This window comes from Montipora foliosa, chromosome 1, assembly GCF_036669935.1.
Source record: "Montipora foliosa isolate CH-2021 chromosome 1, ASM3666993v2, whole genome shotgun sequence".
In the NCBI taxonomy this organism is placed as follows: Eukaryota; Metazoa; Cnidaria; class Anthozoa; order Scleractinia; family Acroporidae; genus Montipora; species Montipora foliosa.
This window is the reverse complement of record NC_090869.1, coordinates 43,476,873-43,494,350: the sequence shown is the minus strand read 5'-3', so window position 1 is coordinate 43,494,350 and position 17,478 is coordinate 43,476,873. Positions and strand designations below refer to the sequence as shown.

The following is a 17,478-nucleotide window of genomic DNA, read 5'->3' as shown; positions in this document are numbered from 1 at the left end:
GTGAAATGCAGAGCTATCATCACTCAGGGTGTGACAAAAACGGTGTCCACTTGCCCCAGACAAGTGGTTTTGGCCAGGGGACAAGTGGTTTTGGCCAGGGGACAAGTGGGTTGTCAATCTTACTTGTCCTTTGGACAAGTGAATCTTCAGGAAATAATTTTAAAATACAAGATTTTTAAATGTTTAAGTGGAGAAATTAGTATACAGTTAAGTTTTTGCAAGTGTAAAACAGATCGCTTTTGCCAAAGTAACTTAGAAGTTGGAAATGAAATGAGTTGAGCACTTACGATTTAATTCCTCATATTTTTTCAATGCGTACTGGGACTCACTTTGGGGTATCGATTTGTGCATTTATTAAAACCCTTTCACTCCTAAACCGGCCTAAACCAGCCATACTTAGTGTTTTAGTCTGTCTAACGCCAGAGTATTTTACTAATGCCAGATGATTTACTCATCAATGGCGAACCCCTAGGAGTCAATGGGTTAATAGACCCTCTTCGTCGCTGTCAGGACGTGCACAATGATAGCTGATCAGCGAAGCATAAAAGACCATAAAAGGCTATTTTGATGTACCGGTAAAGCAACTAAAAAGAAAAACAAAACCTTCGACAGAGAACAGTGAGGTGAATGAGAAGAAAAAGCAAACTAACAGCCCAATGGTTCGAGTTCAAAGTTCCAAGATCATCATCATTATATCCAAGCAAAGCTATAGCAATGGCCATCTACCCTATCATTTACCATTTTAGTACTTAGCGCGCGCGCTCAATGCATGACGTGGCATGTGAATTTGCGTGCGCTGTAAGGATGCGCAGTAGCAATGGGTGCGAATGTCCTTAAGAGAAAAGAAGCTATTCATATGGGAAAAACCTACACTAAATCATCAACTTCAGCATGTCAATTTAAAACTTTCTTTGTAATATTTTACATTGTCATGTTTCTTTTTATTCTTATAATTTATTAGCATTTTGCACACACTCGTATAATTATATAATTTCAACTGTGTACTTAAGTTGACAGAAGATTCTGTTGAAACATGTATTTTTTAAAAAACGTTGTGTTATTTCTTACAATAATAGTGTATTTGTTACAATTATTGTAACAAATACACTATTGGAAAGTCAACATCCTCTTTTCCTGGCCCCAGTTATTCAAAAGGTGGATAACGCTATCCACTGGATAATTCACTATCCATTGGATATGGCAATTGGTTTTGCCATGACTTATCCACTGGACAATGATTTATCCGGTGGATAGCACAATCCATCATTTGAACAACTGGGGCCAGATCAAACAAAATACAAAGTAGATTCACTTGAGTAGAATTCTGATCTGGTTTTAAAAAACCTGAATGTAAAGAACAAAATATTATTAAGAAATGTTGTAAATTATCCTTGGCACAAGGAAGTTTGGAGTGTTGAAGTTCACCAACAAACAATAAGCTTTATCATAATATCAGGTCTCACTTTAAGTAAAAGACATTATGGTTTCTTTGCCACTCTTGTCACCTGCTATGCTGGGTACAGCTTTAGTTGTCCTCCTCAAAACAATAATGTTATAATCATCATCATTTTTCATATCGGCAGTTCCATTGTTTTCAATGCTTTTCTTATGTAAATTGTTACTAATTAGCATGACAACATCATTAACATAAGAAAAGGAGGAAGGTCTGTATCATAACAAGGTCAACACCAGCCTCACTTTCATTCAAAGGCCAGGTAACTAAGCACACAACTGTAAAGAGGTCTAGTGGTGTTTGTGGCCACTCCCCAAGTGCAAAAAAGAATCAGACTGAGTGCTTTTCAGTGCTAGGCCATTGAACAATGGCTACACATTGAAGGGGTTGCAACAAATTAAAGTTCTGCAGTCGTAAACCAAGTTGCAGCAGTTGAGAAATATTAAGTGCAAAGTAACACTTTATTATTCACTATCACCCACACAAATTTACTGATTGAATTTATAGAAAATAAGACAGGTATAACTTGTCAAAAGTATTCTGCCAGCATTCTTTCAATCTTTTGTTCTATTACTGTTGACTTTTGCAGCATAACAGAATCCCCTGGCGAAGATGCCTTTCAGGTTAAAATCACAAGTTCTGTAAGTGAGAGACTCAGAGCTTGGGTACAAAAACTAGACAGGCATGATGGCTCATTTATCATCCGCTACCGCATGGTCGCATCATATCCTGATCTTACTATTGAAATAACCCACAAGGGAAAACATGTTGCCAATTCCCCATACAGATTGCAAGGTTTGTTTTTGTTATTGTTGCTTTTGTAAAATACACCCTCCTCCACCCTCCATAAACAATGCAATGGTGGGCTGTCCAGGTCAAACCCCTATGAAGAATGTTGTGCAAGGTAAGGTCTTGCTTGTGGGGAGTTGGGAAGAAACTTTGTAAGGTTGTTCTTGTGGTTGGGAATCAGACATAACTTTAATCCAATCACCTGTAGGGGCAGCCTGATTGATTGGTTCCTTTGCTGTTTTACAGTGCATGTATATCTATTAGATTGTAACTTTAAGTACTATCTTTATTTCCATATAATCCACCTGAGCATTATCCTTAGTAACGTCACTGTGAGCCCACGCAGGGACGACCGAAAACTGGGGTGGGATTATTGAGCCAACCACCTCTGATCCAGTAGATCACTTAATGCTAAATGCCAATTGAGTTACAAGTAAATGTTGGTGTTGTTCATGTAGGTTGTCAAGCAATTTGATAATATTTTAGCAAGTTTGCATTGCTTCCTGGAATCCTAATGCACCTATGCATTCCAAGATTTTATTTTATGTTCAGTTTCTTGAAATATAATAGTTATTACACAGTGCTCAAATTCAACTCATAGAAGGCAAAGACTATATAGTCGTCAACTTCACTTAAACTAAATTATTATAATTTAATTTAACAAAATTGATCTTATTTAAAATTCCTAATTATCTTGGGGAATCTACTGCAAGTACTTAATGGGACAAATATAGTTTTGTCAGTGATTAACTTTACTTTTAAAAGTGAATATCACATTTTTTTTTGCACAATGACAACGTATTTGCAACCTTGGTTTGTTAGTCTTAACATTGTGCAACAAGTCTAGTTGGTTTCTGTTGTGTGAAGGAATAAGAGTAGTCAGTTTTGTTCAAAGCACTACCAGTTGAAGTTATTTTAATGGTCCCAGCACTTGCCTTTCATTCTCGACCACTCTTACGAAGTGAGATGCCCAAAAACGCTAATATCCAAGATAAACGTTTTCCAAAAGTACTTACAAATTCAGAAGGTTACTGGCTTGAATTGACCTTCACTGCAGTCAAGGTGCAGGATATGTGTTCTCAGCATGTTTTATAAAATACAGAGAGGTCAAGTTAACATCTCCCTTCCCTATGACCTCACCTCAGTGCCTGTGTACAGCCATACAAGGGTGAGTCATGACTTCAAGATCAGGCTCCCATCCTCTTCAGTCGATGCTTACAAACACTCTTTCTTTATCCCTTTATGGAATGCATTATCAGCTGATGTTGTTAGATCAGCATCTTATCCAGAATTTATCTGAAGAGTGGCCACTACTTTAACATATTAATTCAATTATTTCCGAATCGTTTATTCTCATACCATGTAATTTTAATTGTAATGCCATACCATGTAAATTGTTTTCAGAAGGAGTGTATCATGAGACTTGTTTTTGTCCAGAATCAAATACAGTGAAGTGGGAAGAGGCTATGAAGTGTCCATTGAAATACTCTCAAATACAGGAGGATCTTGCCCCATTTGGCCAAATAAATTTGAGAGAATTGGACAAGGAAGCTGTCAAACGGTTTGGGACTCATCATGCTCTATGCCACTATTCTATCATCAGCAATAAAGTATGTTTTTGAAAACACTCATGGTTTAACTTACTATGATATTATGTATTTCATAGAAAATGACAGTTTGGTTTGGATAGAATGAGATCAGGGGATCCCAAAACTATGATTTTTGTGATGCATAGTAAAGCAACAACTGGGAAGACCAACAGGCCAACTAGGAAATTCCCCACACTGTTAGATTTTCCCACAAAAACACTCTTATTAACTAATTTGGTTCTTTCAGGTGTACCGTAAGACCTATGGTCAGCATGTTGGGTTTGCAATGTTCATGGATAACATACTCTTGTCCCTGGCCAGAAAGGTATCACTTTGTTTATACTTAGAGGCACTCTTGCCTTTATGGAGTAATACAAGTACATGTATCTGATGAGCCCATAGCATGAACTTAATAATCTGCCTGAGTGTGCTATTGTTATTACGTCTTGGTGTAGTGATTACTTCCTTGTATTAAAGAGCTTTTGCTCTCAATTGGTTGAGAGGTATTTTTCCCTCAATGGTATAGCAGTGTGCAGGCCTACATGTATCACGTGGTCATTTGTTTGAGTCCTTTTCAAAATTCCTTTTAAAACTTTTTGACAAGTACTTAAAGTTTTCTATAAACTGCTTGTCATTGTTTATTTTCCAGTAAAAAAAATCATGTCATCATTTTCCAAAAATGCTGTGCATTATTATAATTATTTAAACCCTTTGATTCCTGGGAGTGAGACTAAACATGATTTTACTGGTCAACTTGGGGCATCAGAAGAAACTTGAGGGGTCAATGGGTTAATAACCTTCAATAGTATGAAATGTTTTTGGGCCTTAGGTTGTCCTTCCAGATATGGAGTTTTTTGTTAATCTTGGTGACTGGCCACTTGTTAAAGCCAACAGCAAGCCTATTCCCATTCTGTCATGGTGTGGCTCTGATGACACTTTCGATATTGTCATGCCAACATATGACCTTACAGAGTCCACTCTGGAAACCATGGGCAGGTAAAAGTTGATTTTTAGTTCTCTTGGTATGGGTTGTAGCATTATCTCCTCTGAAAGAAATAAGATATTGCTGGTCCAAGTGAAAGGTTTGAAGGTGGAACCCATAGGACCCACGTGTACTTCATTTCCTGTGAAACAAGCATCTTTACTCAGAGGACAAACAGATCAGGCATGCATTTCTCAAAATGCATGAAACTTCTTTGATTTATTTCATGAGCTGTAAATCTCTTTATTTGTTTAAAGAGAGATGCTTCAAGGCATGATTTATACGACAGTTTTCATTTCTTAAAGAGTAGCTTGACAGAATAAGGCAATTGTAGTTAAAACACACATACATGTACATGTAGTTTGAAAAAACTGAGATATATGAACTTTGATGTATTTCAATTCAGTTAAGTGCAGTTTAAAAAGGTAACGCCCATGTCGCAAGTGGAAGTTGGGTGCCCAGAGGCAAGGGGGCTGCAACCACAATCACATCCAAAGGTAGAAGAACACTCACTGGGCTACCAACCCAGAAGCCAGCCAGGAGCCCCCCCACAATAGCACCGGTCATGTGCACTAAGGCCAGAGACTCATTGGAAGTAGAATGAAATGCAAGTGGGAGACACTTCTTACAAGACCATTATCAAATTTAACAAAGATTGTACAATGGTGAACTAATAATGAGAACCAGCTAGGATGGTGTGAAATACACCAATTGTTATTGCAACAACAACAAAAATGCAGAACAAGGATGCAAAGAGGGTATACCAAAAAATGTAACTGCCAAAGCTAGAATTAAACTTGAAGCTAAAACAGTATGAGTTGTTTACCAGTGTTTATCTGCTGGATTGTGATTTATCCGGTGGATAACGTTATCCACCTTTTGAACAACCGAGGCCTGGTTAGAATTGTTCTGACAAGTACTGGTAATAATTACTACCTCATTTAAAATAGTTTGGTGAACATGTGACATAAAATTAGCTACATTGGCTTGGTTGTGAAAACGATAGATTATTCAAAGAAAACAAAAACTGAAATGCCTCGCAACCATGCAAGTGTTGAAATATGGCAAAATTATGATGAAAACCGTGTTCATCCATCGTTTTGTTCAAACTAAGATCCCACTCCCATGTATTTCAAATCTCATGTGATTTACAAATTGACATGCGACCCAACCGCTTCATATTTAATGCTTAATACTTAGACAACACTGATAGATGTCTTAGAGTGCGAATGGATGAACATGGTAACCGTCAGTTAAGTTTCCGGTAATCCAGGATTAGACTAATCAGGCTTTGAAAAACTGGGCCCTGGATGGGAATCAGGACAAATTATTTCTTCTTTTTATTGTATTGTATTGCTGTATTTGGAAGAGTGAATCACAATCGATGATAGTTTTTTTTTTCTGTGTTTTTGGTATGGGTTTATTTTTATAGCAATTCTGTAACCCAGATCAGAGTTCCCAAACCCTGCGAAGACAAATTTTAAAAGGTTTGGGGACTTTCCGCACATCCATCCTATTATTAGAATGTGAGGTGGGACAGAAATGGAGTTACCTTGCGAGAGGTGCTGTCTCCTTTGACATAATTATGATGGCGCGATCGTCAGTAATTTTTTAATTCTAGTACTATGGTACACACGTATTCTACCTTTTTTCGTTTTAGAGTGTCTTTGGACATGCTATCTGTGCAGTCCAATACAGGTCCAAAGTGGCGGGACAAGTTAAGCAAAGCTCTGTGGCGTGGTCGCGATAGTCGAGAGGAAAGACTTAATCTTGTGATGATGGCGCGAAAAAATCCACAGCTCTATGATGCAGCCCTCACAAACTTTTTCTTCTTTGAATACGATGAAAGCAAGTATGGTCCCAAGGCCAAACACATGTCGTTTTTTGAGTTCTTCAAGGTACTTTTTTTTTTTTTGTAGTCATCGTCCCCTTTTGTATAAGAAGCTCTCTTTTTAAAAATGCGGGTACAACGACCGTCGACCTCAGGTTTGTCAGTTGAATTACTGTTACGAGTTATCGACGTTAAATATGGTTGCTTTACTTTTAACATGCGGAACATGGAATCCTTGGCCCACAACAAAAGTATCAAGAGACCATTTCCTCCAAATTACCATATTTCCAATTTTAAACTGTGAACTGGCACCCTTTTAGACTCAAGGAACCCCTGTCGACCTTGCCAAGCAACATGACTTTAAACTAATCTTCAGTATTTTGATTGCCATCTTCAGTGGAAATACCAGATCAACATTGACGGAACAGTGGCTGCCTATCGATTACCGTACTTGCTAGCTGGTGATGCTTTGGTTTTAAAACAACAGTCGCCATATTATGAACATTTCTACAAGGACCTACAGGAATGGTACCATTATGTACCTTTCAGTAGAGATCTCAGTGATTTGGAGGAAAAGTTGAAATGGGCCATAGCCAATGATGAAAAGGTAAAAAAAATATATTTCTGCCAGGACTCTATCCATCCTCGAGCAATCAAGTCACTGAATGGAAGGGCTTGATTTCTAAAGAAACCCAGTTGCTGTGTCTGTATTGGGTGAGTGAAACATGACAATCTGGTTTTATCCGTGGAATAAGTAATTCCTAAAAGCATATCTAGCACCGTAAAGCCAGATTGGAAAAGCTGGCGCACGCGCATAGTGGGGCTCCAACCGCCCGCCAAAACAATGGTAACTGCTGCAAATCAACAGGCTACGAAAATTGTTCTTGAAAATATGTTATCTTTTATTATTCAAGGCTCAACAGATAACGAAAGCTGCACAGGAATACACGAGAAATAATCTTTTATCTGAACACATCTTTTGCTATCACTGGATTCTCTTCAAGGTTAGTTGATATCATGTCACTTTCATTTTGTTGAATCGTTCTCAGAGGAATTCGAGATAAGGACAAACCAAACCTTCGAAAGAAACTGCACGCGCACTACGCACGCAAGTCAATAACTATGGGTTATTGACCAAGCGTGTGGTCAAGATGGCTGGATATTGGCCAAGTTCTGTTTTTTGCGTGTTTATAAACACGCACTAATCGTATCCATAGTAACAGCCGCAACCGCAACCTGGGGCTGAATAACAGGGCTCTCGTGAAGCTTTCAATCAATCAATCAAAAGTCTTATTTCTATGCGAATTTTACAAATAGCTTAAATTCCCAGGGGGTGGGGTACTCCGGTTTCCAAGTGTCAGGGATGATCGAACCCCCAAAAAACCCAATGCCGAATTTCCAAGCCATAGAAAATTCCATAAAGCATTAATTGATATAACACGAAAAAAAGAAACATTAGTAATGGAATGTTTTTATGTGTTTATTCATCACACCTTCTGGAGTAAGAACCTTCTCCGCATTTTGTGGTCATTGTAATAACACTCCAGACACCCAAGAACATATTCTGTTACAACAATAACATTACGCAGAATGACAACTCTAAACAAGACCACCCTGGGCAAGATCATTACCAACAACCCTACAAAGTTATTTACAAATTATTAGATAAATAATAGTCATGCTTTATGAACTATGTTGCATACGTCATGGCTTTGTTCACAGCATAAAATATATTCTAATATCATTCTTGGGTAATTACCCAGGGTGAATTGATGAAAGAAATGTCTGTACGTATGACTGTACAGGTAAACAGTAACTAAAAACAAAATTCATGAATTCTTCCGCTCATGAAGAGTGACTCAAGATGGCCTGAGGGAAGGCGTTTGTGTGCCGTCCAAAGTTACTTTAGTCGATAACTTGACTGACTCCAGAACATTTTCGCGATTCGTGGATGCAAAATCCAGTGCGGACGCAATAATGTCTTACCTGTGAGCAACGTCTTTGCAGTAATGGCTTTCTCTTTTTAATGAGGCTTAAATTTGAGCAGCACCAACGTAACGCTGTGTCCATACTGCACCGAGAATGTGAAGAATACAAACAACACATATCCCGTGGTCATGCTTGCAACTGTATTGTTCACATTATGCGTCCGTTTAAGACATACGCACATGATTGCCATAAAATCATTATAATTACAGTTAAACAATTGAGCTCAAAGTTGAGGGAATCACGCTCAAAATTAAAGCAGTTCGTTCGTAATTCGCACACTGCACTGACAGATGTGAACAAGTTTCACTGATTGTAGAACGTCTAAGATCTGAATAAACTTGTTTCGGCGTAGTCTAAACACAGTGAGGTAACACTATGGGGATTGCGATATCTAGTATCCTGTATCTATCTAGGATACACTATAGCTCGACGTACTCTTCCGTTTCTTGAACGTCGAAGTTGTACTCTGTGGCCATCATCAGCTAGGTACTGGGCAGCATTATCCGCTCCAACTGAGGATTAGTGTGGAAAGTATGCCTCTAGGAAAGCAGAATCTGCAAACGACAGTCAAAACCCTTCCCTTTCTTTAACAAAGTTAACAGTTGTATTGACGTGTGAAATGTTCACCAAGGCGTGCATACAAGCCGTCTGATTGCTTTTTGTAGGGCAATATAAGGAGTTCAATGTTCTTTTCACTGTCCTCCTTTAAGCCCGGGGGTACTGCCATATATGGGCTATATAGGTATGTGCCGCTGTGAAGGGTATGGTTTTCAAGCAGTTTACTCTAGCATAGGGTATATAAATCAGAGCGTTTGGTTCAAGAATAGGGTATCATTTTTCACGAAACTGACCAGTCGCTTGAAGATTTTATCAAGACTAAGGAAATCAGAATTTCCCGCTGAAAAATATTAAAAAGTCGAGTCAGCAAAGTTTAAATTTACGCAACTCAGCCTCAACAGTGTCGATAAATGGCTATCATGAAACACTTCTGGATACTATTAACTGTCAAGGATCGGTATTTAGACGGAAATCGGTGGGAGTTTACTCTAGTATAGGGTAGCAAAATTCAGCTGAACTAGCTCTGGTATAGGCTAAGGGTTCTAGGGTCCCAGCGGCACATCCCCACCCAGAAATTCCTAAAGTACCCCCCCCCCCCTCCCCACCGGGCCTTTAAGCTATCCGGTCTTACATATTCCAGCCTTACCTAATCGGTAAGGCATTCTGCGTGGTTCGAGTCACATTCAAAAGCAATATCATCCCATACCCCAAACACATCGCGGTCGTCCTCCTGTGATCTCGACTAACGTCTAGCTGTTGTTGTTCGGAACCTTGGCGAATTCTCGTTAAGCAGTCAGCAGACACTTTCTTGTGTTTCGCCAGTTGCTTGGTAGACTTGGGCATCACGCCGTTCGCCTCGGAAACAATATTTTGGAATCATGCTTTCGTCAGCCACTTCCACTTTCCTGCCTTTCTTCCATTGGCATTCCAACCTCCTGAATCAAGGCTTCATTTATTAAGCTCTGGCAATCTTCGAAGATTGCCCCATCTTGTTCTTCCAGCTCTCCCCACTCCGAATAAACTTCTAATTCTTCAGACTGGCCACTGGGCATTTCCTCTTATAAACTACATCTTCTAATGGCGTCTTAAACCATGGGGGTATATCTTCGGCTCCTTCAAGGTTGTTGTCTACGTGCGAGGTCAACTTGGACATCTTCAAAGAAAGGTTGTTTCAGTGCTCTAGCCTTTAGTGAACATCAGAACTTACGTGGTAAGTTTATGCGATCTGAAGAAATTTTAGTTTGATATTGTAATGGTAATAGCATGATCAATCTAGGGATAATATTAAAGCCGGGCGATAAACGGAGACAACAAAAAATGAATTGCAGCGTTGGTTTACATCCCGGGACACTTTGCAGACTATTGACATGATTGATTGTAAAAATTAAGATCCTTTTCAAATGAAATGCAAAATATAATTTCCATGGAGCTACTCGCTCATCAGGAACACGTGGAATCCAATGTAGTGCTTTAAATATTAAAACAGTCGCAAAACAAGATTGGTTTGTACCGAGAGGATTTTCTCCGAGTACTCCGGTTTTTCCCTCTTCAAAAACTACCATTTACTTGATCTGCGTTAATTGTTGATTTCAGCTTACAGTGTCCCCAATTAGTGCTCTAGCGCCAGGACGACTAGACACTTAAAAGTTAATTAAAGTTCCTTTCCTTTCCGTTCCTTTCGGAATACGGGGAATTATCACGACTTCAGATTGTTTTGAAACCCGCCTCCCTTCCCCCCCCCCCCCAAAAAAAACCCTATTTAAATCAAGCTCAGTATCCTAAAAAAAGCATTCCTGCCAAAACTTTCCTACCCCAAAAGATCCAAAATCGAAAAATCAAGCCCAAAAAATTCCTGCAATCATCCCTGTCACTTGAAATCCGGAGTACCCCACTGGGCATAGCCTGCGAACGCAGACGTATTTCCAGCGGTCGTTTCACTTTTCAGGGGAGAGAAACGACCGCCGGAAACGCGTTCGCAGGCTACACTGGGCATAAACATAAGCTAATATCTTCAAAGGCAAATAGTGATAATATATAGTAATACTGATAATAATAATGCTAATAAGAATAATTATAATTATAATGTACAAATTTAATTCAACCTTTAAGCAAGCTAGTTATTATGTACGTTGTGACCACTATGATTAAAAAAAACCAGTGATTAATTGGACCTAATTACAAAAGGTACAGCATTTTCGATCAAAGTTAGCTTTGATGACTCTTTGATTGCCACCGCACCGGCCACTTCTGCTGGAACATGTACATACCGATTAGCTTTGTTGAATCAATTGTTGATCATGTGTTGAAATTGTTTTCCCACCCCACCCCTGCAGTCAACATCGCTGTTCAACAAAAGCGAACGGATGTTGAAGCCGTTTGCCCGCCGGGCCTTCATTCTTGTCTGGCTACAATTTGTGCCCGATGACGTGACGGTTTAACCATTTTAAATACTACAAGCAAAAAGGTTGAGACGCTGAATCGAAAATTCACCTCTTCTTCCTAAAAGCCCTCTTCCAGTTCATAACGTCCCAACGCCCCTCCCTCCCCTCCCCTCCCCTCTTTTTCAATGTTGATACCCTTTCGTTCGAGTGCCAAATGGAAATAGAAACAACTTTGCTTGTGGGTGGGGGAAGAAGGGTAGGGGATTGCGCTGACTTGAATTACACGCATTGTACGGTTATTTAATAACAGTGAGTGTCTCAACACTTTTTGCATTTGCTGGTAGCTACAGGAGAAGGAGATTCGCGATATGAAAATATCCGTCTTTGAAGGCCGCAGATGTCTGATGATGAACCAAATAGCAACGGAAAGCCTTCCTGTCCTCGTTTCCTTCCGTCGTCACTTGCAGCATCCGGCGCCTTTTTGCAATACGATCAGTTTTCTAGCGAGTCTAAATAAAAGAACAATGGAAAATGATGGGCAAAACTTCAAAAGATTCAAACATTGCACACAGTCCGATGCTAATGAAATCGATAAGAAGCAGCGCATAGTAAGGACGGCAGGCGGGCTTTGCTTGCAACACCGTTAACCGGTTCGTTTGCTATCGTCTTGCCAATCTCGACCCCAGAGCTCTTTTGCGGATGACTGCCATGAAGCAGCGTAAGCACTGGGGTCGAGAATGTCGTCTTCCTTAAGGACGTTCGCGCCCATTGGTACAGCGCATTTTTTCGCGCATGTCACGCACACGTCATGCATCGCAGACCACGAAGGTAAACACGATGCTAAAGGCGCAAATATTTTCCACAAGAATGGAACGTGAAAGCGTGTGGCATCATGGGATAGCTGTGGGCCCAGGTCTTCTCGGAAATGTCACGCGCAATGACGTGACAGTGCGAATATACCATCGCCTTCAGAACTTCGCAACGATTTTACTATCTTGAATGCTTGGTGACCCCTATTTTTCTTTCCGTAGATCACTTTCTTTTCTGATTTTGCGCATTTTAACAAAATTTAAAAAAATTTGTGCAGGAGAAGTTACAAATATTTCGCCCTTTATGCTCTCCTGCGACCGAATGTTTCTTTGTTAGATTAATATGTATCGTTTTTCAAGGTCTATTTCACCTCAGAAAAAGATATCAACTGCAAAGCTTACTTATATTAGTTATGTTGAATTGAGTACGTTTATCTGATCTAAATTTCACTAATGTAGCTTTTCTATGGCTGACAGTTGTAAGCTAAGATCATCTTAAAGTAACGCAAGCTCCTAAAAGTGCACCTCATGATGATCTCGAAAACCAGCACGGTGACCCCCCATCTTTTTTTTTTTTTTTTTGCCTTTTTGGCAAGAGTAGATCATTACCTTTCTGCGTGGCAAATTTAAAAAAAATCTGTACGTGGGAACATTTTGGGCTGTCATACTGGAGGTCGCCGGTTCGAACCCCGACCAGCTGAGGAGAAAGTGCTGCCTTTGAAATTTCATCTGCAAATGGTTACACTTTCAAGTCTTCTGGGATAAGGACTATAAACCGTAGGCCCCGTCTCGCAAATATCTCCTATATGTTTATTCCCTATGGGACGTTAAATAACCCACACTATTCGAAAAGAGTAGGGGACGAAGTCCCCGGTGTTGTGGCTGTCCTGTTCTCTCCAGCGGATGTGGCTGGCTTGTGGTGATGTCTCCAAAAAGGCTTGTGGTGTATGAGGCCACCTAAGCAGAAACAGCCATAAGTTAAAAAGAAGATGATCATAAATGAATAAATTGCACTGTCTCTGGAAGTTTCAATACTGTTTTTTGTTTTGTTTTTTGCAGGAATATGCCAAAAGACAGGTTACCAAACCTAAAAAGCACCAAGATATGGAACATATAAAACAACCTGATGACAGAGATTCGAAATGCAACTGTTTAAAAAAGGTAACATATCGCTTTACTTAGCCTGCCAGCAGGCTGTTTTGTTGGTGTTCGTGCTAGCGGCCAAGCCGCGAGAGAATTGGGTTGGGCCCAATCCTCTCGCGGCTGCGCCGCTCGCATGGCACTTACAAAAGAGCCGGCTCGCAGGCTACGCTTTACTTGGACACGACTGCATATTGCAGAGGCTCGGGAAATGATTTCATTTTGGACAAAACCCGTGTGAAATTATTTCCTAATTTTACTCGTCACCATTTGATCACCCATACTAATTCCATCGTTAAGATTGCAGTGTTAAACGTTTGATTCTTTTATCCGTGTTACGTTTACTCAAACCTAATTCACAACGTAAACACAGAGTAAGTAAAAAAAATCAGTGAAAGAGAATTGACAATGTTATTTTCAGTTTGAGAGTCAAGAAACAAAATCAAACACAATAAAAACAGTTTCATGCTATTTGCGTCATGAAAGAATGGTTCATACATGAATGAACTCTGGGATATATTCAAATACAGCCGGTGACATGCGTCATATCTACAAAAGTATTGGTCACAAAGGAAGTGAACGAAAATTTAAGCTAAACTTTTTCTTTTGAATGATACTCTAAAAGACACCTTGTGAAACCAAATCATTTGAATTAGGCGTGGAATGTTCGTGCGAATCTTGATTGATGTTCCTTACGATTCGTTCGTGATCTGGGTAGGTCAATACTGAATGGCACTACAGCATTCGTCATTCGCATCTATCTGGTTTAAATCTAAATACTGGCAAATATTGTGTATTGTATTCCGGAAGACATCAACATTTACGTACACCTCGCAACAAATTTCTTTCATTGTGTATTTTAACTGGTGGGAAATCTTGCAACCCTGATTTGAATGTTTGAGTTAATGAGATGAGTTACGAGATCTATGAGTTACGAGATATCGCGGGATTAAAACACGTGCGAGGAAATCGATTGTTGCTCCGTTGTTTGCAATGTGTTTGGGCAGCGAGAACAGAACATATATGAGAAATTAAATCGTTCCGTTTCTGCTGAATAGATGAAACAGTATTGGCAGCGCTTGGAAAAGGTTTCCTTCCCGGCCAAGACAGAGTCAAAAAATTCAGGTTCCAACCGCCTTTCTTTTGTTTTCGCCTTTTAGGTTCATGATGAGCTTTGAAGCTGAGGTGATAGCCAAGCAAATCGATTGATTTTAATTTTAATGTTATAATATATCTTGAAAGCCTGTTCAGTTTATCATATTTTAACTTATATTGCCTCGGTTGTAATTTCGAAGCGAATAAAAGAATGTACCTTTAGCAAGTATTTTTATATATCGCAGTCACAATCCGTATTTTCATTGCTTTATGCGCAAATCGAAACTTTAACATCCCCCCTCCCCCCAGGCAAACCCCGGGCATTTGACGGGTAAGGCCTTCCCTGGGGTGGGGAATTTGACCTTTGCCTTGGTGGTGTGGAGAAAATTAAACCGGAAGTGTCAGGTCTCAAATCAATTTTTTTCGGGCGCCGAAGTTGCTAGCAGCCTTAAACACGTGTTGGACGAGATGGAAGAGTTTAATGTGAGCGATTGGCCGACAAAAAAAGGCCTTCAAAAGTTGTCTTCAAAGGAATCTTGACTGCGTAATTCGTCTTTGTCATACTATAGAGTGAATGCAATATGGTAGGTTTTCACACCCCTATTTCATTGTTAAAGCTGTACGGCACAACCGACACTGAACGATTTAAAATACATGCAGTCGTAAACGCTCTAGGCTCTGTTGTTGATAAGTACATGTATACAGTACCCTCGTTAAACAACGCTTGCCGTGTTTCGGAGTTAGAGCAGCTTACACTTGTATATTGACATTGGCAGGCTTAATTAATTACATATCAAGCCACTTTCAATATTAAAGTTGTGTTTTTGTAGTAGCTCAAGTCTGGTAAAAACGGCATCATCATATAAAGGGTCACGAAACATGTGTTGGCATGTTTATACACAAGCTTTCTTAAAGACGACAGGAGCCGAAGACGAATGTTCTTTAGTAGGGTTTCACAGACAAATCCGACGATAGGGTAGGGCTAGCCTGCACGCAGGCGGTTGGATGGTCGAAAAAACAGAATTCGTAATGAGGTCGCCATCTTGGATTCGCGCGGCTAGGTCTGGGCCGGGTTGAGGGTCGACAAAGCGAGCGAGGGGAGGGGGGCAGGGAGAGGAAAGAGAAAAACCACCCCGTCGTTTTGTCACAGGGCCCCGACGTATCCTACGCTCTTCCAATATGGCGTCTGATAGTGTTTCGTGGCGACACAACATCTACCGCCTGCAAGCAGGCTAGAGGGGACGGGAATTTGAACGATCCAATCTTCAAAAGTTCAAATGCCCGGGGTTTGCCCCGGCGGGGGATTTTGAAGTTTCGAGTTGATCGGCGCATAAGTGGTGGGAATCTGGGCAACTTGCCGTCTGCAGATGAGACAATTATTCACTAATGAGCAAGCTATCTGCGTAATACAAGACTGGGTAAAGGTGCCGCCAAAGTTGATTTATGTTACACTTACTACATTTTTCCCTGTTTGGAAAGAAGAAACAGTCCTTTTGATCCTTGGTTTCTACGAAACATTGTATAGATCGGAACAGCAATTCTTGAATTAAGGTCCGTTTACAGTGCGACGCGCCCTGCCATGGCCACCTAACAAAGTTTTTTACAAATTGTCCGCCAATTTGATTGACTGTCACTCCTCCTTGCAAAGTTCACACAGTTGTAAGTTGAACACTGTTGCATGGGTTGTTGAGTTGACGTATTTACACGTAATTGTCAAATGTGGAAGTTTGTTGGGTGGCCACGGTAAGGCGCGTTGCGCTGTAAATGGTTTCAACATTTTACATTTATTTGCGTCATCATGCATTCAACACTTTGTTGAACCACAGGTATCGCTGGCCCTGCAAGTCACCGTTTGAAAATATTTGATGTGCGGCAGCGATTTCGGCACAAATGTAACAAAATCCTTGACAAAGAAATGTCTAGCCTGTGAGCAAGCTCTCCACAGCGAGGCGGGAGAGCTTGCTAGCAGGATATTAAATGTTAATCAGAACACATTTTTTTAGAACTGCCCTTAGGTTTGCTTAGTAAACAAGGCACACTGACGAACATACAAGTAACAGTTCTGCGAAATATCCAGATTTTTTTTCCAAAAACACGCGTGTATAAATAACGTTACCCCATGAATGACAAAAATTCAGTGTAGGTTGTATTTTTTGGTAGCTTTAGACCACAGCGCTGATCTGTATTTGCCAAATGAACCACTTGCTCCTACTGTGCGTTTTTAAATATTTGACAGCGCAATTATTGAACGAATTTTTTGCAATATCCGGGATAATAAAGTCGAGGCAAGCGGTATTGGTCGAACCAGAGCTACAATCTTGGACAGATTAAATGGAAAATTGAGACCACCCCTCCCCCAAACTCAATGATGAGAAAATGGCGCGTTATGGCCTTCACGCGGCTACGTCTTTGATTAAGGGGGCATTTTTGTTCCATTTTATTCTGTCCAAGATTGTATGAGCCCCTGCTCGGTGTCACTAGTAGCGTTATTTTGGGTAATCATGAGATGAAACGCGCGGTCGAACGTTCACTTGAAAGTTACAAGCGATTCGGCCTTCAAACACTGGCAAAACGTTTCTTCTTAACCCATTTAACATTGTTTAGAGGTTTTTTTTGTAATCCCAGAACATCTAATTTCGCGTTGGTGGGAGCTGAAAAGGCAGAGGTCATTTTTTTTTTCTAAAGGAATTTTGATGGTACCCCCAAATCATTCAGTGGCATGATTTACTTCTTATGCTCGAGGGTCAGCCAGTACATCTTCCTGCCCCAAAGTCATATTTTTCACGCGATCTAGAGTTTAAAGGGGACACACCAATATTTTTTACTACCAAGCACAATACAGTAAACATCCACATATAAGAA

At 40.1% G+C, this 17,478-nt stretch overlaps 1 protein-coding gene across 3 annotated transcripts in view; it reads left to right on the top strand.

Annotated features, from left to right (window-relative positions):
* The window catches only part of LOC137999319 (protein O-glucosyltransferase 2-like), a 16,582-nt gene extending 1,737 nt beyond the window's left edge, over positions 1-14,845 (top strand). For 2 of the 3 annotated variants that reach the window (XM_068845162.1, XM_068845156.1), the window contains exons 2-10: positions 2,043-2,248; positions 3,647-3,852; positions 4,079-4,156; positions 4,661-4,827; positions 6,474-6,711; positions 7,042-7,251; positions 7,559-7,648; positions 13,441-13,542; positions 14,682-14,845. In XM_068845162.1, the coding sequence (XP_068701263.1) occupies positions 2,043-2,248; positions 3,647-3,852; positions 4,079-4,156; positions 4,661-4,827; positions 6,474-6,711; positions 7,042-7,251; positions 7,559-7,648; positions 13,441-13,542; positions 14,682-14,699 (1,315 nt within the window). In that variant the 3' untranslated portion in view covers positions 14,700-14,845. The remainder of the gene's footprint in view (positions 1-2,042; positions 2,249-3,646; positions 3,853-4,078; positions 4,157-4,660; positions 4,828-6,473; positions 6,712-7,041; positions 7,252-7,558; positions 7,649-13,440; positions 13,543-14,681) is intronic. The other variant, XM_068845159.1, reaches the window with a different exon arrangement.
* Positions 14,846-17,478: the final 2,633 nt, after the last annotated feature.